The sequence below is a fragment of the Myxocyprinus asiaticus genome, chromosome 24 (genome assembly GCF_019703515.2).
Source record: "Myxocyprinus asiaticus isolate MX2 ecotype Aquarium Trade chromosome 24, UBuf_Myxa_2, whole genome shotgun sequence".
NCBI lineage: Eukaryota > Metazoa > Chordata > Actinopteri > Cypriniformes > Catostomidae > Myxocyprinus > Myxocyprinus asiaticus.
The window spans coordinates 30,556,105-30,583,287 of record NC_059367.1 but is presented as its reverse complement, the minus strand read 5'-3'; the positions used below and the strand labels follow the sequence as shown (position 1 = coordinate 30,583,287).

The 27,183-nt window shown below is 39.8% G+C and overlaps 1 protein-coding gene across 2 annotated transcripts in view; it reads right to left on the bottom strand.

The window, feature by feature from the left end:
• Window positions 1-27,183, bottom strand: part of LOC127414769 (GDNF family receptor alpha-2-like) — a 177,230-nt gene that overhangs the window by 20,821 nt on the left and 129,226 nt on the right. For both annotated transcript variants that reach the window (XM_051653036.1, XM_051653037.1), the window contains exons 5-7: window positions 16,465-16,574; window positions 16,028-16,168; window positions 1,429-1,592 (exon numbers count right to left, since the gene is read on the bottom strand). In XM_051653036.1, coding sequence (XP_051508996.1) covers window positions 1,429-1,592; window positions 16,028-16,168; window positions 16,465-16,574 — 415 coding nt within the window. The remainder of the gene's footprint in view (window positions 1-1,428; window positions 1,593-16,027; window positions 16,169-16,464; window positions 16,575-27,183) is intronic.

Sequence of the window (27,183 nt, the reverse complement as noted above, 5' to 3'; positions counted from 1 at the left end):
ATTCTAAAAGTAATAGAAATATGAAAAATGCATATCCAACAACAAAGTAATTTATAACAATGGAGGACTGGTGACGATTTATAATGTCAAGTGAATGGAATCTTTGTCTACTGTGCACAAGAGTGAGCCATGTCACTTTAAGATGTATATTCTGTATGGGAACATCCTTCCTGCCTCAGGCAAGCTTTAAGTACTATTGGACCTGCTAGACAGAGCAAAGCGCTCCATTTGAATTTCACCTCCAAAAATCAGTGTGATGTCAAAACCTTCCTGGAATTAAAACATGGTAAATAGAGCGAAACTCTTCCCATTTTCACTCTACCTGTCAAAATGAGAAAAATGGCCCGTGGCAAACAACTCATCTTTCATTTGAGTGGGACCAGAAGAAAAATTTGGGTTTCAGCATTGGGGTGAATCTGTGATGCGCATCTGACACATTTTTTAATTGTAGAAGAATGGTAAATTTTGGCAATGTTTCCCCTCAGGCAGTCTCTAATTTTAAACCTCTTGCATGGGTAATGCACTAGTTGCCATTTTTACAATAAACTAAGCATTGCTCTACTGGCCCAGCACATACATGCACACGCAAACAGTCATACACAGATACACAAATACATCATGCAGTGTAAACAGCGACATGCAGTGTAGTGGTTCCTCAGGGAAACTGTGAGGACACATTTTAGTGTCAAGTCTATTTGTGCTGTTTTCAAGGGAATACTCAATCATTTTACATTTCTTTATTTTATTTTGTTAATTACAGGCCCATCAACATCTCTGGAGAATATTTTGCATTCAGATGAAACACTCAAACACAAAAGGAATATTGTGTGCGTGCGTACATGTGCAATTAACCAAACAAAGGTACAAATGTCAACTAATTTATTTGTTGTTGGTTGTTTACTCTACAGCTGTTCATAGCTTGACTATTGTCAACTTGTTCAATCAATGCTAATTAAATGCAAAATGCCATTTAGGATTCAATATTCCTGCATTTAAATATGTTGTTATGTGTTCCTTTTATATACAACTGAAATACATGGGTAATGTTTAATTTGTGTACAACAAATTCATCATTGCTACTGGCTAAATGTAATATTTACTAAGCACGTGTTCAGTATTTTAATGCATTCACTCCCCTGCTTTGCGTCTTTTAGGTTATTCATCTACTGTACAGTTCAAATCCACTTTGTCATTCAAATTTTATTTGGATCTTCACACTTATAATATACAGTAGCTAGCTGCACTTGTTTAATTTCTAGCATACTATATTCTATTGTTATTTACATGAAGTAACAGACTGCATTAGATTAAATCAGAAATAGAAATACCTTCTGAAGTATACAGTATTACATCTGTGTTATATTTCTGTAAAATTTGTCACCTGTAATACTATGCAAGACACAGTGAAAACCTATTAACCCGACTTACGTTCAAATTTGCACAGGAAGATATAATGCAGGGCTCCTCCCCAGGTTCAATGGTTGTTTTGGGAGTGTTAGCATTCGGCTCAAGATCTGGTTTCACCGAGCCAGTGGTAGGCTGAGGATCAGGCTTGGGTAGCAACCCATAGCCAAAAGCCTGGATAGCATTTCCTACAGGAAGAGAGAGAGAGAGAGAGAGAGAGAGAGAGAAAAGACTATTTTTATGAGAGAATGTTTCCATAGTAAGAAAAATCAGAGAGATTTAGATTGCCTGATCCCTTGAGGAGAAAAGTAATATGTGTCTTGTTCTCCAAGTTTTTTATTTGTTATCTGGAACACTGTTACTGCATCTGGGAGTCAACAGTTCAGTTAAATACTAATTCAGCTAAGCTTGCAGATTTCAGCTCAGTAAATTACTAGAAAAACAAACCAAGACACATCCACCACCCCACATAAAAACAGGCTGTGTATCAAAACCTAAACCGAAGAGTTCAATTCTGGTGACTTTGAAAGAAGCATTCTTTTTTTTTTTCTTGAGTTTGTGTAGCACTCATGTAACTATTAGCTAAAACATTTCTAAAAGACATAGAGGCCATTCAGACCAAACACTTTCGAGTGCTAAAAAGGCAAATGAAGCACAACAAATAGAGCAGAACACAGGTGTCTCGATGCACATTTTTAAAGGTGCTGTAAATGATTTCTGCTGTTCTACTTCCACAAGACTGAGATGGTGGATTAGCCACGCCCCCTCTCTCCAAAACTTAGTACTTCAAAGACAACAAATGAGTTTATTGAGACTGACATCGTGCAGAAACAGTTGTCTAAAACAACAACAGCAAAATAGTGCCCTCAACAGACAACTATTATGAACAAAATGGCTTAAAATGGCAGTAAGCCAGGTAGAAAGCATCATTGTCCGCGACCCGCAGAAACGTTTTTATTTGCTGTTTACAGAGCCTAGTGCAGTCACAGAGACAGGTGAAATATCTTACGACACTTATTTCATTAATATCTTTCAGCGAATAGGAAAACATTTTGAATACCTCTCCATGAAAAATATATATAACTATAACAGTTGATGTCATTCTTTTAACACAACACAGCGTCTAAAATGAAGCGCTTCTGTGAGAGATGATACAAATACAGCATAACACAGTGCAATGGTCAAAGATATCCATCTAGCGCATGTTTACATAGAAAAACAATTACAGCATGGTTCTGTACCTCGCTTCTCTCACTGAAAACTTCCGATGCTGCATGTGCCGCTGCCAATCATTACTGTATATAATGATGTCATCCAAATAGGCAGCAGTGTACGCAGAGTGTTGTGTGAGGACTCGGTCCATAATGGCACTGAAACGTAGCCAGGACCCCAAACAAACCGAATGGAAGGGTCACGAATTGGTGTAAGCCAAACATTGTGGAGAAGGCCATTTTCTTACGGGACTTTGGTGTTAAGGGGATCTGCCAATAACCCTACGTTAAATCCAGTTTCAAATAAAAACGAGCTGCACCCAACCGATGGAGCAGTTTGTCAATACGAGGCATTGGATATGCATCAAATTTAGACACCACATTGACCTTTCTATTATCCACACAGAACCAGACTAAGCCATTGCTGTTTGGAACCAGCACCACTTGGGTGGCCCAGTCACTGTGGGATTCTTCTATTACCCCCATATCAAGCATGGCATTTAATTCTTCCCGAACCACTTTTTTTTGTGCTCGGGTAATTGGTAAGGGATGACTGCATACCAATACACCTGGGGTTGTTTCAATATGGCATTTTATGAGGTTCGTATGACAGGGAAGGGGCAAGAACACGTCCGAGAATTCTCTTTGCAATTGGGCAGAGGTGAGAGGTGGTCTCCACAAGTGACTGGGGTGCCACGATTAGCTTTTAAGTTCACCTCCAGTCCGAGCTCCTCCCTCTCTGGTACCACCATCGCCAAAGCCACGGGGACAACCTCCCTCCATGGTTTTAAGAGGTTGAGGTTGTAAATTTGCCTTGCTCCACCCTTATCCATTTGTTTAACCTCATAATTTACTACCCTGACTCGCTGTGTGACCTCAAATGACCATTGCCACTTTGCGAGTAATTTAGATTGATGTGGGTATTAATACAAGGACTTTATCTCCCTGTGTAAATTCCCGTAGCCCCCTGTTATACAGCCGGATCTGACATTCTTGAGCCTGTAGCAAATTCTCCTGTGATAGTTGCCCCAATGTGTGGAGTTTTGCTCTCAGGTCATGAATGTATTGAATTCCGTTTTTGCTGTTTGAAGGTCCCTCCTCCCAATGTACCCTCACGACATCTAAGACTCCACGTACGGCAATACAATGACTCAAATGGGGAGAATCCCATGGAGGCTTTGCGGGACCTCTTGAACTGCGAATAACAGGGGTTCAAGTCACTTATCCCAACTCCGAGCATCTTTGTGCATGAACATACGAATCATGTTTTTCAGGGTTTTATTAAACTGTTAGACCGTCTGTTTGGGGGTGGTACATGCTTGTCCGAATAGATTTAATATACAATACTTCATACAGCTCACGTTGTGTACGTGACATGAATGTGTGCCTTGATCAGTGAGGATTTCTTTCGGAATCCCCACTCGGGAGATAATTCTGAAGAGTGCCTCCGCAACACTATGTGCTGAACTATTGCGTGGAGGCACTGCTTCCGGATATCGCATCGCGTAGTCCACCAGAACCAACACAAAGCTATGCCCGCGTGCCATATGCTCTAATGGCCCGACGAAGTCCATACCAATTCTTTCAAAGAGGACCTCGATCAAAGGAAGCAGGCACAAAGGCGCTCTTGGGGTGGCCGGCGGATTCACCAGCTGACATTCATGGCATGCCGCACACCATCTGTGAATATCCCTGTGAATGCCCGGCCAATAGAAATGGGCCATTAGACGGTTGTACAATCAGGCCAGGAACACACTGAAAAAGGAAATCAGAGTGGCTAAAAAAAATATTCTGAGAAGCTGAAAAATAATTTTCAGCTAACGACCCTGCATCAGTGTGGAGTGGCATGAAACAACTTGGCATGAAACAACAATTTACAGGACTCCTGCCCCCAACCCTGTGGTGGACCAACAACTGGCTGACGACCTGAATGTGTTCTACTGTAGATTTGAAAGGCCCAATATCACACCCCACACCCCCTCTGACCTTCACTTCACACAAATACCAAAACCTCCTGCAGCCCCCCTCCTCCCCCCTCCTGCTACCCAACCTGCACTTAAGATCTGTGAAGATGATGTGTGCCATGCTTTTCAAAAACAAAGAATAAGGAAAGCACAGGGCCCAGATGGCATTTCACCTGCATGTCTTAGATCCTGTGCTAACCAGCTGGCCCCCATCTTCATAGATCTTCATTAGATCACTGAAGCAGTGTGAAGTCCCATGCTGCTTCAAACATTCCACTATCATCCCCATCCCAAAGAAACCAAAAATCACAGGACTTAATGACTACAGACCTGTCGCCCCGACGTCTGTGTTCATGAAGTCATTTGAGAAACTGATGTTGGCCCACCTGAAGGACATCACTGGACATTTTCTAGATCCCCTTCAATTTGCTTATTGAGCAAACAGGTCTGTGGATGATGCAGTCAACATGGGATTGCATCATATCCTGCAACATCTGGACAGACCAGGGACATATGCAAGGATCCTTTTTGTGGGCTTCAATTCGGCTTTCAACACCATCATCCCAGCTATTCTCCAGACTAAATTACACCAACTCTCTGTTCCCACATCTATCTGTCAGTGGTTTACCAGCTTTCTGACAGACAGGCAGCAGCTTGTGAGACAAGGGAAATTCACTTTCAGCACCTGTACAATCAGCACTGGTGCCCCCCAGGGATGTGTGCTCTCCCCACTACTCTTCTCCCTCTACACCAACGACTGCATCTCCAAGGACACCTCTGTCAGGCTCCTGAAGTTTGCAGATGACACCACTGTCATCGGCCTCATCCGAGATGATGATGAGTCTGCATAAAGAAGGGAGGTTAAACAGCTGGCTGTCTGGTGCAGTCAAAACAACCTTGAGCTGAACACGCTAAAAACGGTGGAGATGATTATGGACTTTAGGAGGAACACCCCAACACTGACCCCCCTCACCATTCTAAACAGCACTGTGGCAGCAGTGGAGTCATTCAGGTTCCTGGGCACTACCATCTCACAGGACCTGAAGTGAGAGACCCACATTGACTCCATTGCGAAAAAGGCCCAGCAGAGGTTGTACTTCCTTCGCCAGTTGAGGAAGTTCAACCTGCCACAGGCGCTGCTGATACAGTTCTACTCAGCAGTCATTGAGTCTGTCCTCTGCACTTCTATAACTGTCTAGTTCGGTTCAGCTACAAAATCGGATAACAGAAGACTACAAAGGACAGTTCGGACTGCTGAGAGGATTATTGGTTGCCCACTGCCCTCCCTTCAAGAACTATACACTTCCAGAGTTAGGAAAAACACTGGAAAAATCACTCTGGATCCCACTCACCCTGCCCACTACCTTTCTGAACTGTTGCCTTCTGGCCAACGCTTCAGAGTTCTGAGCACCAGAACCGTCAGGCACAAGAACAGTTTTTCCCCCAGGCTATCCATCTCATGAACAGTTAAAACTGCCCCTTTGAGCAATAATTAATGTGCAATACACAGCTTAGTCTTTTTATATTATCCAACACATCCAACTTCTTCTGCCATTACATTCCCTTGCACTGTATATAACCGATTTGTATTTAGATTTTGCACTACGTACTGTATGTGTATGTGTCTGTGTATGTATGTATGTAAATGTATGTATGTATATATATATATATATATATATATATATATATATATATATATATATATATATATATATATATATAATGTGTATTCTATATATGCTTTTTTCTTTTCAATATTTATCTATTTTTTATTCAATTTTAATTATTTTTTAAAAGTCTTGTTACTGTTTTGTATTGTTGTGTACTGGAAGCTCCTGTCACCAAGACAAATTCCTTGTATGTGTAAGCATACTTGGCAATAAAGCTCATTCTGATTCTGATTCTGATTCAGTGTCTTTTCCTGCCCAAAGTGACCTGCCATCAGATATAATGAGCTGTCTGGAATAACATTTCCCGAAGGCTCTTCGGTATCAATAACTGGGTTGTATCTTCTTTTGTCTTAGCATCCTGCATCACTCGATACAACCGATCATTTATAATAGAAAATTACAGATATGCGAGTGCAATGTCTGGCTGAAGTCGTTGACCATCAATCACTCTCACTTGGTCAAAGGCATGCCTAAGACTCTTGTCTCACATCTGCTCCAGAGGGAAATCCCCAGCAGGGAATCCTCTAAGGGCTGGGGAAGCTTAGACTTCCCCCTCCTTTACATCATCCTGACGCAGAGTTGACGTAGACGGCCCTGGCTCCACCTCCCAGTGCATCACAAATCCCACACGAGACACTCTTTTACAGGACCCATCTGCACAAATTTCCCTTAATAAAGTGGAAAATGTTGGCCAATTCATGCCCAAAATTAGCGGATGGGTGAGGCAGGAACTAACCGTCACCTCGACACTATGTTTTGTGTCCAGAATTGAAATGTCACAGTCACTACAGGATAATCGTGGATATCCTCATGTACACACCTTACCTTCACCTTGTGACTAGCACCCAAAGCCTCATCTTGAACAAGGCATTGATGGATGGAGGTTTGGCTGCAACCCGAATCCACCAAGGCCTGGTATGTAACCCACTTAAAACTCACAGGTATGCGGTACATCCCAGCTCGATTGGGAGCTCAAAAAAAGGATCTCAGGGCTTGCCGGCTCCCAAATACACAGGCATATGGTCCTCTGCCAGCTGGATGGCCGTTTGGAGCGACGCTGGTTGGTGGCACTGGACACACTCTGCCGTCCCTCTCGGAAACCGAGCAATAAACATGGGGTCCGGGTTCGCAGCGGCAGCCCCCTCCTGGTGTACCAAGCTCCGGAGCACCTGCCGGTCCTCCACTTGGGCCTGGAGGAGCACGACTAACCGCTGCTCCTGCTTTGTGCGCATGGGCCTCCATGGTGGCATTCTTCCTCCTTCAACTCCCGGGTTTCGGCACCAGTGTAACAAAGTTCATGATGGGGTGCAAGGAGGAAGCAGGAGATGGCGAAAATCAACTCAAAAAGGTAATTTATTTGTATAAACAACACAAAACTCACTTTTCAGCCATGTGCCAGTAAACGCTCTCTCTGTGTGTGTATGTGTGCGTGGGTCGCTCTCTCACTGGCATCTGGCTCACTCTTAAAACCTGTCTCCACTCTCACTGCAATGACAAACAGCTGTTAGACAATCATTGCCAGGTGATGATCCTTACTGTTCTCATCTTCTGATATCGCTCTCCCTCCACCTGCCGGCACTTAACCACGCCCCCACCACCACAATGCGTAATTTGCATTGCGTAACTTGCGTTGTGAATACACTGTTTCCGTAAGAAACATGCTACATGCAATGTAATATCCTTTAACAGAAAATTAATAAGTCTCTAAAGCATGAAGAATTCAGTGTACAGTAGGCTATAAGTAATACTTCAGTCTATTTATTAATATTTTAGGAGGTCAGTTTTTTCACAACAAGGACAGTAGGCTATGTATAGTTATATGTTTGATACATTTTTAAATTAGAAAATGTTTATAATTTTTTTCCTAAATGTTTGAATATTTGATTAAAGTTTGGTGTGCTATAGTTTGACACTTTTTTGTCCATTTTGCACATCGTCGTCAACTAAAAGATTTTATTTTCGTTGACTAAAATTGTCATTTTCGTCAGACTAAAACTGACTAAAACTAATGAATATGAGATGATGAAATACTGACTAATTTTAAGGGACATTTTCATAGAGGTCACGTGACGCCATGCAAGAAGCAGATGTGTGAAAGACGAGCTCTGTGCACTTTGATAATTTTTTTATTATTCTCACGTTATAATCTGGTGAAATTCGATACACCCAGTTACACATTTGGTCTTTGAGGTAAAACATGGCAAAGAAGTCAAAATCATCGGGCTCTGGAGACATTAAAAGACACTTACGTGTTCAGGATGAAAGCCCCGACAGGCCTACAGACCGGGGACTCGATTTGGATGGCGCGGCGGGAGAAGGAATCCAGCGTCAGTTGTCCAACATATCGGTGATGATGACGAAGGTTCTTGCTGACTTGGAGGATCTCACTGTAATACGTCTATCGATTATAGCAATGGAAATAAAATTCTCTTAGTTAGTTACAAGAGTGTCAGATGCTGATAAATGAATCGATTATTTGGAGTCTTCGGAGAGGGAATTAACCGCTAATCCGCCTACGACCAAAGATGATCTGGAACTTATTCTTGAAAAGCTTGAAGATCTTGAGAATAGAAGCCGAAGGAATAATGTCAGAATTGTTGGAATTCCTGAGCATGAGGAGGGAAGAGATATGGTGAAATTCCTAGACGAGCTCTTCCCGAGTCTGCTCGACATAACAGGCCACAAGCTGGAAATCGAGCGAGCTCACAGAGTCCCTGCTCAGAGATCTGCTGAGGGAGAAAGGCCCCTATCAATTCTGGCCAAATTTCTGAGGTCATCCGATAAAGATCTCGTGTTGGGTCAGGCGAGGAGCAATGGGAAGCTTTCTTGGAGGAATCATAATATTTTTCTTGTTCCCGGACTTTGCGAGTTCGACAAGAGAGAAACACGATCGATTCAAGGAATGTAAGAAACTCTTACATCAGCGAAAGATCACTTTTGCTCTAATGTTTCTGGCCAAACTGAGAATAGAAACGAAGGACCGTCGCAAAGTATTTACATGTCCCAATCAGGCAATGTCTTTTATTGAATCAATGGGAGAGTAAACCACTGGATGTTTCTCATATGAATGGGTCTGACTCACTGTACTTACTCTTGCTTTTGAGGAAGCTGGGCATCATTTTGGTTTCTTTTTGCATTGGCTCTGCCTAGCGGCTGAAGCTTGTTTGTGAATAACACTTTCCTTAAAGAAGCTTTTGCATTGACGGAAGATTACTTTTGCATGGAAGTTCCCGGCCAGTTTGAGAGTGGACACTACAGATGACCGCAAAATATCTACATGCTCACACAAAGGATGTCTTTTATAAAGTTGACGGATTGAGTAAGTCATGGTATATACTTTTATGCAGCCTCCAAGTGAATTGACTTGACCATCCGGGGAACCGGGATGTCGGTTTTGTTTCTTTTTGTGTTGGCTCCGCCTAGCAGCTGGAGCTTGTGCCGTTTACGGGACACTGGAATGATTACGTCATCCGCTGAACTCATAACAGCTGGCTCACTGAACATTCGTTTGTCTATCCGTGAAACTGAACGGTTTTATATCAGCTGAAATTTGTTTTGTGGAGGATCACACCATTAAAACAGTTCTGTGAATTAATCTACATGTTCTGTGTTCATTCTTCCTTTTGGCTGGGGGTTATTTTACAAAGTATTTTCTGTTATGTAATTTTGCTTCACAAATTTGTGAGGCAAAATTTAGCAATCCGATGGCAAAGTTGTCGTGGGGGCTTTTTTATTATATCAATATGTCAGTTGTTAATATGAGTGTACTATCTCTCTCCACATGGAATGTGAATGGGTTGGGGCACCCCATAAAAAGAAGGAAGGTTATTACTTTTCTTAAATGTAAGAAATATGATATAGTGTTTCTTCAAGAAACATATCTTTCCCCGAAGGAAGCGGAAAAATTTGGGAAGATATGAGGTGGACATGTTTTCTTTAGTGCTGGCACAAGTAAGAACAAGGGAGTCATTATATTGGTAAATAAACATCTACAATTCAAATGTCTCAAACAGATTAAAGATAAATTAGGAAGAGTCATTATTGTTTTAGCTGAAATTCAGGGGCAAAGGTTGATTTTGGCTAATGTTTATGCGCTGTTTATAGATCTTGAAGGGATGTTGCAAGTCGCTGGCACCCCTCATGATATAATATTGGGAGGAGACTTTAATTTTTTGATGGATTCAGTCCTTGATCACAGTGAAGCAAATGTGTGTAAACCCCCTAGAGCAACATTGACGCTTCACAGGATGTGTAAAAATCTTGGTCTTACAGATATTTGGAGACTTTTGAACCCATCTGGTAGAGACTATAAATTTTTTTCATCAGTCCATAAGATTTATTCTAGAATAGATATTTTTTTATATATATCCAAGTCCCTCATTTCATCTGTTGTGGATTGCTCAATTGGAAATATCTTAGTCTCAGATCATGCCCTGGTGAGTTTAGAGGTGGTGCCACATACGGAGAAAAATAAATCATATAGTTGGTGCCTTAATGTGTCCCTTTTGCAAAATCCTGAATTCCAGCAAATGTTAAAGACTGAAATCAATGTTTATATGGAGACCAATTGGTCCTCAGTATCCACTGTGGGTGTGGCTTGGGAGGCACTTAAGGCGGTTCTTAGGGGTCGGATCATAGAGTATGCCTCATTCATTAAAAAATCCAAAGCATGAGAACTTGTGGAGTTGGAAGGAAATATTAAAAATCCCGAAGCAGAGCTGAAGCGCCGTTTGTCATCCGATGGCCTCAGAGAATTTACTCGATTGAAATACAGATATAATACTATTTTGTTGCGGAAAGTTGGAGTTTTGGTTATTCAGGGCAAGACGGGGATAAAGCAGGAAACCCTTTTGGCTAGATATATAAAGCAGAGAGAGTCTTTTTCTACCATTCCCTCAGTGAAATCTACTGGTGGTGAAATATTTACCTCGGCCATTGATATTAATAATGCTTTTAAAGAATTCTACATTGATCTCTATAGTTCCACATCTTTGTCTACTGATGAAGATATTAGAAACTTTGTGGAACAATTAGATCTCCCTAAACTGACGACTGAGCAAAAAAATTCTCTTGATTCTGAGATAACCTTGGATGAGCTTGGCAAGACGGGGCCAGACGGCTTTGCTGCTGAGTTTTTCAAATCTTATGCTACAGAACTGGCTCCACTTTTGCAAGAAGTTTATACTGAATCATTAAAGAATGGAAAGCTTCCGCCAACCATGACACAAGCCCGGATCAGTCTGATTCTTAAAAAGGACAAAGATCCAAGCGAGTGTAAAAGTTACCGTCCAATTTCCCTGATCCAGTTAGATGTAAACATTTTGTCAAAAATTCTGGCTAATCGATTAAGTAAAGTTTTGACATCTCTTATACATATAGATTAGGTGGGGTTTATTCAGGGCCGCAGCTCTTCTGATAACATTAGGCATCTCATCAATATCATGTGGTCAGTAGCAAATGAACAATCTCCAGTCGCTGCCATCTCACTTGACACCGAAAAAGGCATTTGATATGGTAGAATGGGATTATCTTTTTAAGGTTTTGGAAATATACGGGTTCGGGAGTACATTTATTGTATGGATTAAGTTACTTTATAGACACCCAGTAGCGGCGGTACAAACAAATGCACTAATTTCAGATTATTTTACTCTGGATAGGGGCACCCGGCAGGGTTGCCCTCTTTCCCCATTATTGTTCTGTCTTGCCCTGGAACATTAGCAACAGCAATAAGAAAGGAGGGTGATTTTCCAGGGGTGGTGGCGGGAGGTATGGCACATAAACTCTTGCTTTACGCAGATGATATTTTATTATTTGTCTCTGACCCCAGTAGATCTATTCCTTGGCTCCACAGAATTATTAATTCCTTTTCTAAGTTTTCAGAATATAGAGTCAATTGGCCTAAATCCGAAGCTTTGATTCTGACAGCGTACTGCCCAGAAACGGCTTTCCAGCTGGATGCTTTCCAGTGGCCCAAACAGGGCATTAAGTATTTGGGTATTTTATTTCCAACAAATTTGTGTGATTTAGTTAGAGTTAATTTTGACCCCTTAATAAAACGGTTTTCGAGCGATATGGGCAGGTGGGCTTCATTACATTTATCTATGATTGGGAAGGTTAATGTTATTAAAATTAATTGTATTCCAAAATTCAATTACTTACTGCAGTCTCTCCCTGTAGATGTCCCCCTCTCTTATTTCAAGCAATTTGATAGCATAGCAAAGTCTTTCATTTGGAATGGTAAGTGTCCCAAATTACATTTCAATAAGTTACACAGGCCTATTGACAAAGGTTGGCTAGGCCTACCCAAGATTTTATTTTATTATTATGCATTCGGTCTCAGACATTTGGCTCATTGGTTGCTTCCACCTGAGAGAGCCCCTCCCTTGTTCTGTATAGTACAGGAAGTTCTTGCCCCTATTTCGCCACTGCAGAGCCTTTCTATCAAATTAATTGGAGAAGCTAAGTTACATCCTGTTATCTCGCACTTGAACTCGGTATGCACAAAGGTGTACAGACTGTTTAATTCTGACATTTGTTTTTAAATGTTGCCTTGAGCATATGGCTGAACCCCAAACTATGCATCAACAAGTCCCCTTTTTGCTGGTCAGAGTGGATTGGGAGTGGGGTTACTACACTCGGTGACCTATATGTGAATGGAGTGTTGAGATCCTTTCAAAATTTGGTTCAACTTTTTGGGATTCCTAGATCTCAGTTCTATAAGTATTTACAGCTGCTCCACCTGCTCTGTACTGTTTTTGGGAGTGGTTTACACCCTCCTAAATTGGCAGATACTCTGGGAGTGGTGATTACTGCTTTTGGAAAAGATCATGAGGCATCGGTGTATTACTCCCTACTAATTCAGAGTCTGGGAGATGGAACTTCAACTTCTCTTAAGAGATTATGGGAGAAAGATCTAAATTTGGTATTGGAGGAGGGAGAGTGGGCTGGGATTCTAAACAATTTCAAATCTGCAACAAGAGACAAAAGGGTTCGCCTCATGCAATTTAAGATTTTACATAGAGTCTATTGGACCCCCTCTAGATTGCATAGGCTTGGTCTTAAAGACACACCCACCTGCTGGCGATGTCAATCAGAAGATGGAGACACAACCCATGTCTTTTGGGGATGTGTTAAGATGCAAGAATTTTGGATGAGGATTCAGAGTTTTATGTGCAAGGTTTTGTGTGAAGTGGGGGTTGTATATTGATTCTGTATATGTGTGTTCTGCTATTTATATTTAATGGTTGAATCAATAAAAAATGTTAATCGCAAAAAAAAAAAAGACATTTTCATCAGAAGACTAAAACTGTGACTAAAACAAAAAACTGTGAAAAGATTAACACTGGACACAACACTACTTTATAGTAGTTATCTCCGAAAACTAAGTCTTTTGTTTCAAATGATTGTAGGTAAATATCTGCTGTACTTCATCCAGCACTCTGTTTGTTCGCCGTGTTCTTAAATATCCCGATACTGTTTTACTGAGTGATAAACCACTCCAAATGATTCAGTGGACGTGCGGTCCGAATGAATCGGACTGAGTCGCGAATCATTTCAGACTGTTTTGCATTTTGCTAACCTGTTTTGCCACTGAAAACAACCGACTAAACAGAATGATTAAATCGCGTATCGCTAGCTCTGTTTTAAACCGCCAACAGAAATTTGGGGCACAAATCATGATTGCTGAAATATTCTCAGAGAAACTGTTTCTCAGGTCAGTCGGGGTGCTCATGTTACGCACAGCGTGTACAGTCATACAGTTGCAGGCGCCACTGAATGAGAATACCTTATGATTTGTCTTCCCGCTCTGTCCATGCATGGCTGCACGGATGGGCAGAGAGTTTGACTAGAACAGCACCATACTGCCAACACTAACAGATTGCTTCAGTTGTCTATTTTATTGTCAATAAGTAAAGCATTCATTTGATAGAAGTGATCCTGACTGAAGTATATTTGTAGTCAAAAGTTCTCTTGTTTTTTTTTTTACTGAACATGTTCCAATTTAAACGGCCTTAGAATTTGGCCAACAGAAGGTTTCTTTCTAAGAAGGTCTCTCTCAGCCTATCTCTGAGAATCAGATCAGATGAAATGTCTCCTGAGCTAATGCCTGAAGCTGTGTAGCTTATTATCATGTTTTCTTTTCCTGCTCTGTTATTTATTTCACCCTTGGGAAGATGCTCCCACCAAGCAATAAATGTTTTTTTGTGGAATTTCTCGATCTAACACTCTCTTTCACCTCCCTCCTGATTGTACTCTAATAATGTGTTTTTATAACTATTAATGCACATTAAGTCTGTTTAGGGATATTGGAGTTCATCTTTTTTTTTTTTTTTTACAAATAAATAGAGCAAAAACCTGTATTTTTCCCCCCAAAAAACAACTCCTCTTTGAAATTGTTTTTTTTTTTTTTTTTTACATAGGACAAAAAGAATCTGTCTGCCTCTGTCTCTCTCTCTCTCTTCATATCTCAAGTGACATACAGTATCTTTAGACGGCCCATGTGTGCATTTTCCTAAGTTATTCTAATGTCAATCAGCCTAATGAGTGTTTCAGGACTTCATATATGTTCACCCGTACTTGAGAGAGGTACAGGTGATCATATTTGGCTTGCTGTCTGTAATGGAGGGACTCGAGCACTGGACTCCTCCACATGGATTTTTTTAAGGGATAGTTAATTCAAAAATGAAAATTCTGCTTTAAATCACCCACATGTTGTTCCAAACCTATAAGACTTACTTTCTTCTATGGAACTCAAAAGGAGATATTAGGCAGAATGTGAATGGTGACTGTCGGGATGGTTGAAGTGCTCGAACGAACAGAGGAATATTTTGAAAGCACCACAGAGCCGTTTTTTCCATTTTGTAGGGACTCAACCTATGAATTGTTTACTTACAGTTGTGTCTGCATATAAACTGGGATAGAAGGAAGTATTTTAACAAAAAAAAAAAAAGAAAAACACACTTTAGCTTTAATCTATTTCTAAAATAAAGAGACATCTGTTTGCACAAAGTTTCATTTTTTTAGATTGTCATTTGAAACATGTTCAATTTTGTTTTAAAAGACTGAATTGTCCTATTATCACTATGAGATACCAAAAAGCAAATAATAATATGCTGGGGTGGAAGCCTTATTAGCTTCAGCCAGCCTGTTTACTCTCTGCAAGCAAGCATGGCATTAGTTAAAAAACCAATCAGACATCTAATATTCTGGTGGTGTTTAGAGGTTCCACACATGAACGAGTTTTCTCAAGCTCACAAAACACAAACAAAACATGGCAACTTTCTAATATTGCCACAATAGGTTTTGCTTTCAGGTTTAGAAAAAACAAATAGACCTTATTTATAGCAGCACCATAGCTGATTTTTGACGTGAATAAAAATGAGGCTGTGGGGGATAGACTTACAGTCTCTTTAATGGCTGTATAAAGCTCCTAGATCACATCTCATTTTCCACAACATATGTTTTTGGAAAGATGTTTTATCAATGTTTCATCAGCGGAACTATCCAAAACATTTTAAACAGCCGTATAACTCATTGACGAGACTGCAAGTCTATCCCTCACAGCCTTGTTGTCATTGCCGTCAAAATTAGAGATGGTGCTTCTGTGAATAAGGTCCATTGGTACAAAGAAACCAATTGCTAAACAACCATATCCTTACATATGTACCACAGCCTCAATTGCTAATCACAAAGGTGTGTATAAATTCTGAATTAAATGCCTATGCAGAAGCTGAGTGGTAAGTGAAGCAGGAGGGGAAACACAAAAAAAGAAACTTACGAAGGCAGGTGTTTTCTCTAAAGTCCTGTAGAAATTTCTCACACTCCTCCTCCTGATTCCCACTGCCTCGGCAGGTACACCAGGGTGAGATGGTGAAGTTTGAGTGACCTGAGTCAACGTAGTTAGGAGTCATGTCTGTACCTATAACCGAACAGACAGAACAAGTTAACAAGCAAATGTCAGGTAACTGAATTATGTACTGCATTGAATTATGAGGATAAAGGTTTGTGCATTGTTCAATTTCAGAGGTAAAATGTAGGATAATTTATTTGTCTTTTTGTTATTTATCTTCTTGATCAACTGATACGTTTAATATCAAAATTAAATATGTTCAGTTTAGTTGGTGTTAGTAATATAAATGTATTATTAATAACACTTTTAATATGAATAATTGTATAAAAATATTTCAGTGTTAAAAATTTCTCTCTTTCACTCACCCATGAGTCTGGTGTATGATGCAAGGCAGGCCTGATAGTCATCGTTGAGACAGCTGCTGATGGAGTGAGGGGTCATCTGACAGTTTGTGTGGAAGTCAGCCAGTCGTGACCTTGCCAGAAAAACACAACATCAACATGGCAACATGGAATTACTTAATATGAAAAAAAACAAGTGCAGTCAGTCTACAGTTTGGCTCTGGGTTAAAATGGCAAGTGTGCAATACACAAAGGACAGAGTTTGAGCCAAACTTTGAGTTGTGTTTGTTCAGAGGCATTTTTAGCATTACACATCATTGCTTTTTCTCCAAGAAAAGGGTGAATCATGATTTGTTTTCTCTCTTTCATTCTATTTCTCTCTTTTCCTCTTTCCGCTAGTTAGTCATCCATGCTGACTGTGACCACTACATGCTTGTGGTTTAGAGGCATCCTGGAGGTCTGGCAGAAGACAGGACATCCTCTTTGGAGCATAAGAGAACACAAGAGCCTCCACAAACACTTGAGCTGTCATCTTAGGCGTGGGCGGTATAACCAAAATCTCATCTCATACCATGGTATGAGTAATTTTACATAAAAATGACAGTATCTCACAATATAGTCATGATTTTTGCTTGAAATGTCTTATATACAGTATTACATAAAAAAATTAAAGGTGCTGTAAGTGATTTAAGAAATTTTACTTCCAGGAGACTGAGCCATTGTATTAGCCACGCCCCCTCTTTCCAAAACCTGCACTCCAAAGATACCAAATTAGCTTTATTGAGACCGACATCATGCAGAAACGGTTGTCAAAAACAACAGAAGCATAATAGCGGCCTCAGCAGACAACTGTTATGAACAACATGGCTTAAAAATGGCAGTAAGCCTCAATAATTAGCTGCAACTACAATACTATGAGAACGCACAAAATTATTGACAGGTGAAAAGCGACCATGGACACAATTTTTTTGTTTTGGTGTTTACAAAGTCTTTAGCTGTCATAGAGCATGTACAATCATATACCAGTGAGATATCGCAGGACACTTATTTAATTAATATCTTTAAGGGAGTAGGAAATTTATTTGCATACTTTCATGAAAAAAATAGCTTACAGCACCTTTAAGTAATGTATATTTTCCAGTTATATTATTATTTTAGTGACTTAAATAAATGCTATTCTCTTGAAACTGTGCATATTTTTGTATTTATGGACATGTCCCATTTACTTCCATTGTTAGTGCCTTACTGTAAATGTGATTTTTTTATATAAATGAGGGACAAGTCAAAATTATTATTTTATTATTTTTTGGTAAACAACACAATGCCACAAATCCTATTTTCTTAATTTTTTCCCCTTGGTAGACAAAAATCAGATAGGATTATTCATAACAATTAAATGATAATTATGCACATTAATAACGATAATGATAATTATATCAGCTTCATGTTTTCTAATACTAGTGTTATAATGAAGACTCAAAACAGTAATACATTATAAATATGGATGTCACATTTAAAACCATTGTAAAATAGCCGTTGCGAGGAAAAATGCAATATGTGACAAATTGTTGGATAATACGATATGTGAGGTAATAATTTTATGATGACGTCATAAGAGCATGTGGAACATCAAAACCCCCACCGCCCAAATATACTGATGTTTATACAGTATATACAGTATATACAGTATATATATATATATATATATATATATATATATATATATATATATATACCTGTATATAAGTGCTGTGAGTCAATTAAGATTTCTAATCGTGATTAATTGCATATTTGTTTTTGTAGTTAATTGTGATTAATCACAGATTTTAAGTGCGGAAATTTGACACTATATATACTTCTTTTCCTGTCAAAATTTATTTTTTTCCATCTTACGAAAGAAAATGAAACAAAATGTAGCAATATAGTGCTTTATTAACATTTTCCAAACAAAGCCTTCCACAGTATAAAGATAAAAATTCACTAAAATAGCACCAATTAAATGTGGGAGGTTGACTAATTGAAAGAACTAGTCCCCACAATCCGTGTATCTTCAGTTCATTCCATATCCGTTTTGAAATAAAAAAATATATATATATTTATTTTTTTATTTAGCAATTATTTGCCTATAACAGGTTTTTCCCTTTTTAAAAAATGCATTATGCATTCAGAAAATTATGTCTGAAAAAATTACCTTAATACTGATTTTGTAAATTAGATTTTCCAATTATCTGTAACTATCTGTTGGCTGTTATTTCCCGAAATGTCCATGGAAGTTTGCATAAAGGCTAATGAGGATTTACACTTTTAACCTATTTTATATTCTGCTGTTCCTGTGAGGATCATTGATGCTGGAACCTAGTTTTATATGGTGACCTGGGAAAAGGTAATAGTTACCAGAGTTTCTCCCTGATTTTAATCCCGTGCGAATTGGTCATACCAGTAATTTTTACGGACTGCACATTCATGCGCCAATAAACATTATTGCGTAGACTATTTTACCTGCTATAAAACACCCGGTAAAAATAATCCCTGGTTATAATCTCCTGCAAACTGAGATGCTGGCAAAAAGCAGGGCCGGCCTGTGGGCCCTAGGCGAAATCTTGAAAATGGGCCCCCCGGTGTGAAAATTGTCATAATTTTAAAGCATCCATAGAACCACTGCAAACGTGATGAGCAGATTTTTTTAAATAGAAAGCACTAAAAAAGAAGTACTATACTGTATCTCTTGGTAGATGACAATTACGTGTTCAAATAGGTTTTTTTCCCAACATGAAGATGTTAGGTTAAAATGTACATGCATGCATAAAGGAATATGTGTATTTTAGGTGCTGTGACAAGTCACCATTTTATTGCCTTTTTTATTGCCTTTCAACTTTTTTTCTAGAAGTACAAATAAAATAGTGTCTCAATTAATATGAGGTTATGGAAACTGCAAGTATGATAATTACTGGGCAACATTTTACAACAAGGTTTACATTTGGTATCATTAACAATTTCCAGCATTTATTAATCTTGGCTAATGTCAGTTTATAAAAATGCAATTGTTTTTGTTTGTTCATGTGAGTTTATATTGTATTAACTTATGTTAACTTACAGAATTTATAATGTTAAAAATGGACTAGTATATGTAGAAATGAACATGAAATAAGATTATAAAGTATTGTTCATTGTTAGTTCATGTTAACTAATGTAGTTAAATAATGTTAACAAATACAACCATAAGTGTTACCCATTAAAGTAACACAAAATAAGAAAATACTGTTTAAAATAGTATTAGATAGTTTTAATTGTATAGGACACTGCTGACAATGCTTGCAATTCCATTATAACTATGTGTAAATGTTTATTTAGAGCAACAAAAATCAATGAAAACACAAAATATATATTTGTAAACAAATGTAAAGTATAAGCACATACCTTTAGAGAGCAGAGATCTTTGCAGATAGGATGGTTATTTTCTAGTTTAATTGCTCATATGTTCACTCTATGTACGTTTTTTGCATCTTTATATCGACAGTGTCTGAATTCCTTCTCCAGCAGATTATTCTTGCGAAAATGTGAAAAGCCCTAATGATTTGACCAGCAAAATAATAAGAAAATGAGAAAAGTAGCAACACAAACATGTAAAATTGTGATTTGCCCCCTGCGTTTCAGAACATATTTTTAGAGAGACAAATATAATGTGAACGGATTGTCCATATTTTATATTCAAGAGTGTAATATTTCAGGCTCGCTAATATTAACAGTCTGGTTATATTTTGCCAGATCAATTTCTTCTAATAATCCCAGATCCAGTATATGATCATGTTTAAAATGTCCTGCATAATTAATGCACTGCAATAAATGTACTGATGGGTCAGTTATGTGGTGGCAGTATGTAAATGCAGAAAACACACCCATCTCTATGATTTCTGCAGACATCGCTTAGGTCTCACCATGCAAATCGATGGCAAATTTACAGATATCTGCAGTAATAACACAGACATATGTCTGGTAAAATTATCCTGTCCGAATAGGGCTCTCCTTCCCACTTAAAAGTTCCTTTACTGTATATCCCTTAAAATCACCAAGATAATATTTTTTACACAAAATGCACATGAGAGTGCACCCCTCCCTGGCGATTGATGTAGGACACCACTGTCCTGTTGTCTGACCGGATAAGGACATGGCTGTCCTGAATCTCCAGACAGAAATATTTTAATGCCAGCAGCACCGTAAACATCACCAGACAGTTTATGTGCCAATATCGCCGCTGGCCCATCCAAAACCCATAGGCTGGACTGCCCTCATATACAGCGCCCCAACCCATGTCATTATAACTCTGCGGAGGCACACTTGTCCCAATGGAATGCCCAACATCAGAAGGTGCGTCCGTTTCCATGGTAACAGTGCTCGGCTAGCACCAACCAATCATCAAGATAATTAAAAACGCAGATGCCCTGAAGCCTAATATTAACAGTCCTGTTATATTTTGCCAGATCAATTTCTTCTAATAATCCCAGATCCAGTATATGATCATGTTTAAAATGTCCCATAATTAATGCACTGCAATAAATGTACTGATGGGTCAGTTATGTGGTGGCAGTATGTAAATGCAGAAAACACACCCATCTCTATGATTTCTGCAGACATCGCTTAGGTCTCACCATGCAAATCGATGGCAAATTTACAGACATCTGCAGTAATAACACAGACATATGTCTGGTAAAATTATCCTGTCCGAATAGGGCTTTCCTTCCCACTTAAAAGTTCCTTTACTGTATATCCCTTAAAATCACCAAGATAATATTTTTTACACAAAATGCCATATTTACTATACTATTATTTATCATCTGAATAGCGTCTCGGTTAGGTGAAGCATAAACCTGATTCCCTGAGAAGGAACGAGTCACTGCGTAATCGCTAATGGGACATGTTCCATGTCATGTGGTCTGAAGCCCTTTTACAATCACGCAAATTTATTGGCTGATGGTGCTTAAGCGACGCTCCCAGGGAGCTACATCATGAGCTCCATAAAGGCGCTCGCTTTGCGCCATTGTGTCAGATTTTATGCAGGAAGGCATAAGCCTCTGCAGCTACTAGAGAGTATGGCAAGCTTACGCAGCATCTCTTTCCCTCTCAGGTAAACAGGGTTGCGCTTCACGTAACCGAGACATTCCCTATCGAGGTCACTCGAGCTGCGTAATCACTATGGGGAACGATATACATTCACGCCATGCGAACAGAAGCTGCCAACTGTCTATGCCTGTATGGCATGCATATAGCGGTGCACAAGTGAGCTAAAGTGTCTGAATAAACAGAGAAAATTATGAGCTTACTCCTGTTCTGACAGACAGAACGTGGAAAGCAGGAGTCAAACCCTCATCCAGATGATAAAATCCCACAAATGTATGCAGAGAGGACCACCCCACTGCCATACAAATGTCTTCCAATGACGGACCTCTAGTCAAAGCCAATGAGGATGCAACACTCCTCGTAGAATGGGATCGAATACCCAAAGGCGAAGGTAAACCGCACGCTTCATAAGCATTCGAAATTGCATCGACGAGCCAATGAGACAGTCTCTGCTTGGACACTGAAACACCTCTGTAGTGGCCAACAAAGCACACAAACAACTGCTCTGACTTACACCACTGGCTAGTGTGGTAAAAAAACTCACAGTGCCCTAACTGGGAAAAGCATATGTAATCTGTCATGCTCCTCCGACTCAAATGGGGAAGGATAGAAATACTGAAAATTGATTGTCTGCGAGTGAAAGGATGACACAAACTTGAGAAAATAGCCCAAGTGAGGTCTTAACACCACCCTTGAATACCCTGGCTCAAAATCCATACATTAGGGATTGATCAACAGGGCATGCAAATCACCAACCCTTTTAAACAATGCCAATTCTACCAGAGGGCCGTTTTAAAAGTCAGAAATGTATCAGTAACTGTTGCCAAGGGCTTAAACAGAGCTCCCGAGAGCACTTCTAAAACAACAGATAAATTCCATAAGGGAACGCAGACAGGACGCACAGTACTCAGGCCTGCATATGCCGTGCATAAAACATGATACAAGAGAATGTCTACCGATGGAGACTCCATTAATAAGCACGCGTTCAGCTGCTATAGCAGCAATATACACTTTAAGCATTGCCGGGGCAACCCTAGCTCCAAAACGCTCTTGCAAAATTTCCAACACTGTACTGACAGGGCACTGAATTGGATCTTCGCCTCACGCCATACACCAAGAAGCAAAAATATGGCACTTAAATGTATAAAATTTCCTGGTTGATGGAGCTCTAGCATTCAGAAGGGTATCAACCACCGCGGGTGATAAACCATGATTTAATAGATGTTGAGGGGCCAAACCCATAACTTCCATAAGTCTGGTTGGGGGTGCCAAATACTGCCCCGAGCCTGAGACAACAGGTCTGTTCTGACTGGAATCTCCCAAGGAGCTTCCACCAGGAGAGAGACCAGCATTGAATACCATACCTGAGATGGCCAATACGCCGCCACTAACAGAAGCCTACCCCCTAACCTTCCGAACTCACTGCAGCACTGCATGCAGTAGACCGATCGGAGGAAATGTGTAAAGACGCATTGTCAGACACTGATGCGCCAACACATCGATGTTTCCACTGGTGCTGGGGGCGAGAGGGAAAACCAGAGGGGACAGTGTGATGTCTCGCTCGAGGTGAACAAGTCCACTTCCACTCTGCCGAAACTTCTCCAGATTTATTTCACAATCTGAGGATGTAATGTCCATTCTCCAAGCATCAAACCCTGTCTGGACAGGAGATCCACCCCCCCATATTCATTTGGCCCAGGACAGGTACAGCTTGTAGAGACAGCACATTGTCCCATGCCAACAGAAGAATGCGCCATGTCAGCCTCAGCACGGCATGAGAGTGCACCCCTCCCTGGCGATTGATGTAGGACACCACTGTCCTGTTGTCTGACCGGATAAGGACATGGCTGTCCTGAATCTCCAGACAGAAATATTTTAATGCCAGCAGCACCGTAAACATCACCAGACAGTTTATGTGCCAATATCGCCGCTGGCCCATCCAAAACCCATAGGCTGGACTGCCCTCATATACAGCGCCCCAACCCATGTCATTATAACTCTGCGGAGGCACACTTGTCCCAATGGAATGCCCAACATCAGAAGGTGCGTCCGTTTCCATGGTAACAGTGCTCGGCTAGCACCAACCAATCATCAAGATAATTAAAAACGCAGATGCCCTGAAGCCTCAAGTTGTCAAAGCCGCATCCATGCATTTTGTGAAAGTGCATAGTGCCAATGCAAGTCCGAATGGAAGGATGCAAAATTGATGCAAAATTGATACAAAATGCCCCACAAAAGCGAATCTGAGAAAGCACCTGTGTCTCGGTGCAATCTGAATATGGAAGTGTCCTTCAAATCTATTGTCACAGACCAGTGCCCCAGCTGCACTTGTGACATAATTTGTTTTTACGCTAGCATTTTGAATTGACATTTCATCAACTTGGAATTAAAAGGCCTCAGATCCAGAATGGGACGCAAGCCACCGTCCTTATTTGGGACCAGGAAATAACGGCTGTAAAAACTGCATTCTGTCTGAAAAGGGGGAATCTTCTCTATTACCCCTTTTTCTAAGAGAGAGTGAATTTTCTGCCTCAAAAACGGGGCTTCTCGAACAGAAGCCTCTGTCAGAAGAACCCCGTTGAACATAGGCGGGTTTCGCCTGAACTTAATTATATAACCATGCTTTATCTTTCGAAGCTCCCACTTCGAGATGCCCTTTAAATGCTGCCAAGCTGACAGCTGGGCAGACAGAAGGATTTATACATGGCTTTGGCCTGCAGTGTGACCTATGACCACTAGATGGCACACTTGGCTTATTCATGGTGGCTGCCTCTGAACCAGCAGCACAAGTCAAGTCATTTTTATTTGTATAGAACCTTTCACAACACACATCGTTTCAAAGCAGCTTTACAGAAAATCATGCATTAACAGAAAATGAAACCGTAATATCTATAAAGTGTTAAGAGTCATCATTGTGTAGTTTGATTAAATACGATAATGAAGTGTGTATAAAAATAAGTAATTAAAAAATAATTGTATTTAGAAACCCAGTGAGCAAGCCGAAGGCGACTGTGGCAAGGAATACAAAACTCCATAAGATGTTGGTTAATGGAGAAAAATAACCTTGGTAGAAACCAGGCTCACTTTGGGGGCCAGTTCTCCTCTGGCTAACAGCATGAATATAATGTCAATATAACTTTTTTTATGTGCAATACATGGTTTAAAATTATTAAACTAAGTAAGTGTTAAGGGCCAGTGTTTAAACAAAGATTTTGTAAGAACTGTAAGATTAATGACTAATGTCTTTGTAGCTCATCCTGGATTTACTGCAGAAGTTCATATAGATGCATTGTCCTTTGTTAGTTGGCTGATGAAGGCTTTTGTTGGCAATTTATTGATAGTCTATGTATTCCATTTTAAGAGTGTAGTCAATCATTAGACCAAGGTGATGCAGGCCGAGATCAGTGAGATGCTTTGCAGTTCAACCAGACGGTAATTTCGGTGAGGTCTATCCTAAGTCCAAGGTTCAGGCAATGGCATATGAAGTATCCCATGGCTTATGGCTGGAGTTGGCATCAGTTCATCCTCTGAGGTCCATCGTAATAGACCGAAGTGATGTCTTGCTGGCATCAGCTGCATTTTATCATCATCACTCAGTCCGATACCAAGCAGGAATGGAGCTGGATCCAGCCGGTTCTGGTGACCTCGGGATTAGGTGTATGCCTGGCTAAATAGATGAGTCTTAAGTCTAGACTTAAACCCAGTGAGTGTGTCTGTGTCCCGAACAGCATTAGAGAGACTATTCCATAGTTTAGGAGCCAAATAGGAAAAGGATCTACCTCCTTTTGTGGATTTTGATATTCTAGGAACTATTAACAGGCCAGAGTTTTGCGATCGTAATGAATGTGATGGAATACAGTGTGGTAGAAGGTCACTTAAGTACTGTGAAGCTAGACCATTCAAAGCTTTGTATGTAGTTAACAGAATTTTAAAATGAATACAAAATTTAACCAATGTATTTAGGTAGCCAATGTAACGACAATAAAATGGGGCTAACAGAATCATATTTCTTGGTTCTAGTCAATACTCTGGCTGCTGCATTTTGAACCAATTGAAGTTTATTTATTGAACTTGCTGGACATCCTCCCAGTAATGCATTACAATAATCTAGTTTTGAGGTCATGAATGCATGTATTAGTTTTTATGCATCAGCAACAGAGAGCATATGTCGTAACTTATCAATATTTCTTAGGTGGAAGAATGCTGTTCTACAAACATTGGAAATTAGATTTTAACATGACATATTGGTATCAAATATAACACCTTAGTTCTTCGCTGTTGAAGACGATGTAATAGTACATCCATCGAGAGTCAAATTATACTTTAGCGGCTTATTTTTAGAGGTTTTTGGTCCAATAACTAGTCCCTCTGTTTTGTCGGAATTGAGTAGAAGGAAATTTCTGGCCATACAATTTCATTGATAGACTGCTAAGTTGGGTATCGTCGGCATAACAGTGGAAACTTATTCCATGATTCCTGATAATATCTCCCAGGGGAAGCATATATAAGAAGAAATGCAGAAGCCCTAAATCTGATTCCTTTGGCACTCCATACTTAACTTTTCTTTGATTTGACAATTCCTCATTTACACAGACAATGTGGTAGCAGTCTGCTAAATAGGACCTAAACCATGCTAATGCAAGTTCACAAATGCCAACATAATTCTCTAGCTTATTCAAGAGAATATCGTGATCTATTGTGTCAAAGGCAGCACTGAGATCTAAAAACACTAGAAGTGAAATGCAGCCGCGATCAGATGATAAGAGCAAGTCATTGGTAACTCTAAAAAGTGAAGTCTCTGTACTGTGGTGTGGCCTAAATCCTGACTGAAATTGTTCATATATATTATTTCTCTGTAGAAATTAACATAATTGGGAAGACACAACCTTTTCTAGTATTTTCGACATAAACGGGAGATTTGAAATCAGTCTATAATTAGCCAATTCTCCAAGAACAAGTTGTGGCTTCTTAATAAGCAGTTTGATAACTGAGATTTTAAAGTTTCTTGGGACATGTCCTAAGGATAGCGAGGAGTTAATAATATTAAGAAGAGGTTCTGAGATTACAGGGAATACCTCTTTTAAGAGCTTAGTTGGTATTGGATCTAACATACATGTTGTGGCTTTTGATGTTTTATGAGCTCTTCATGACCTGTGACAGCAAAGGATTGAAATTGCACGTGAGGAAAATTATGAGACACTGTTTTCTGTGGTACTGTGACAGATGCTTGCATAATTCCAATTTTATTTCTGATTATTTCAATTTTATCAGTAAATAAATTCATGAAGTCATCACTATTGTGCTGCAACGGAATATCTGGTTCAGTTGAGGCTTTATTCCTAACCAATTTTTCCACAGTACTGAATAAACACCTAGGATTGTTGTGGTTATTTTCTATGAGTTTGCGAAAATATGCTGACCTGGCTGCTTTTAGTGCCTGTCTGTAGCTCCAAACACTATTCTTCCATGCACTGCGAAATACCTCTAATTTTGTATTCTTCCACTTGTGCTCCATTTTCCAAGCTGCTCTCTTGAGAGCATGATTGTGATCATTGTACCATGTGCAGGGCTTTTTTCTTTAATTTTCTTTAATAGAAGGGGGGTGACACTATCAAGAGTGCTATAGAA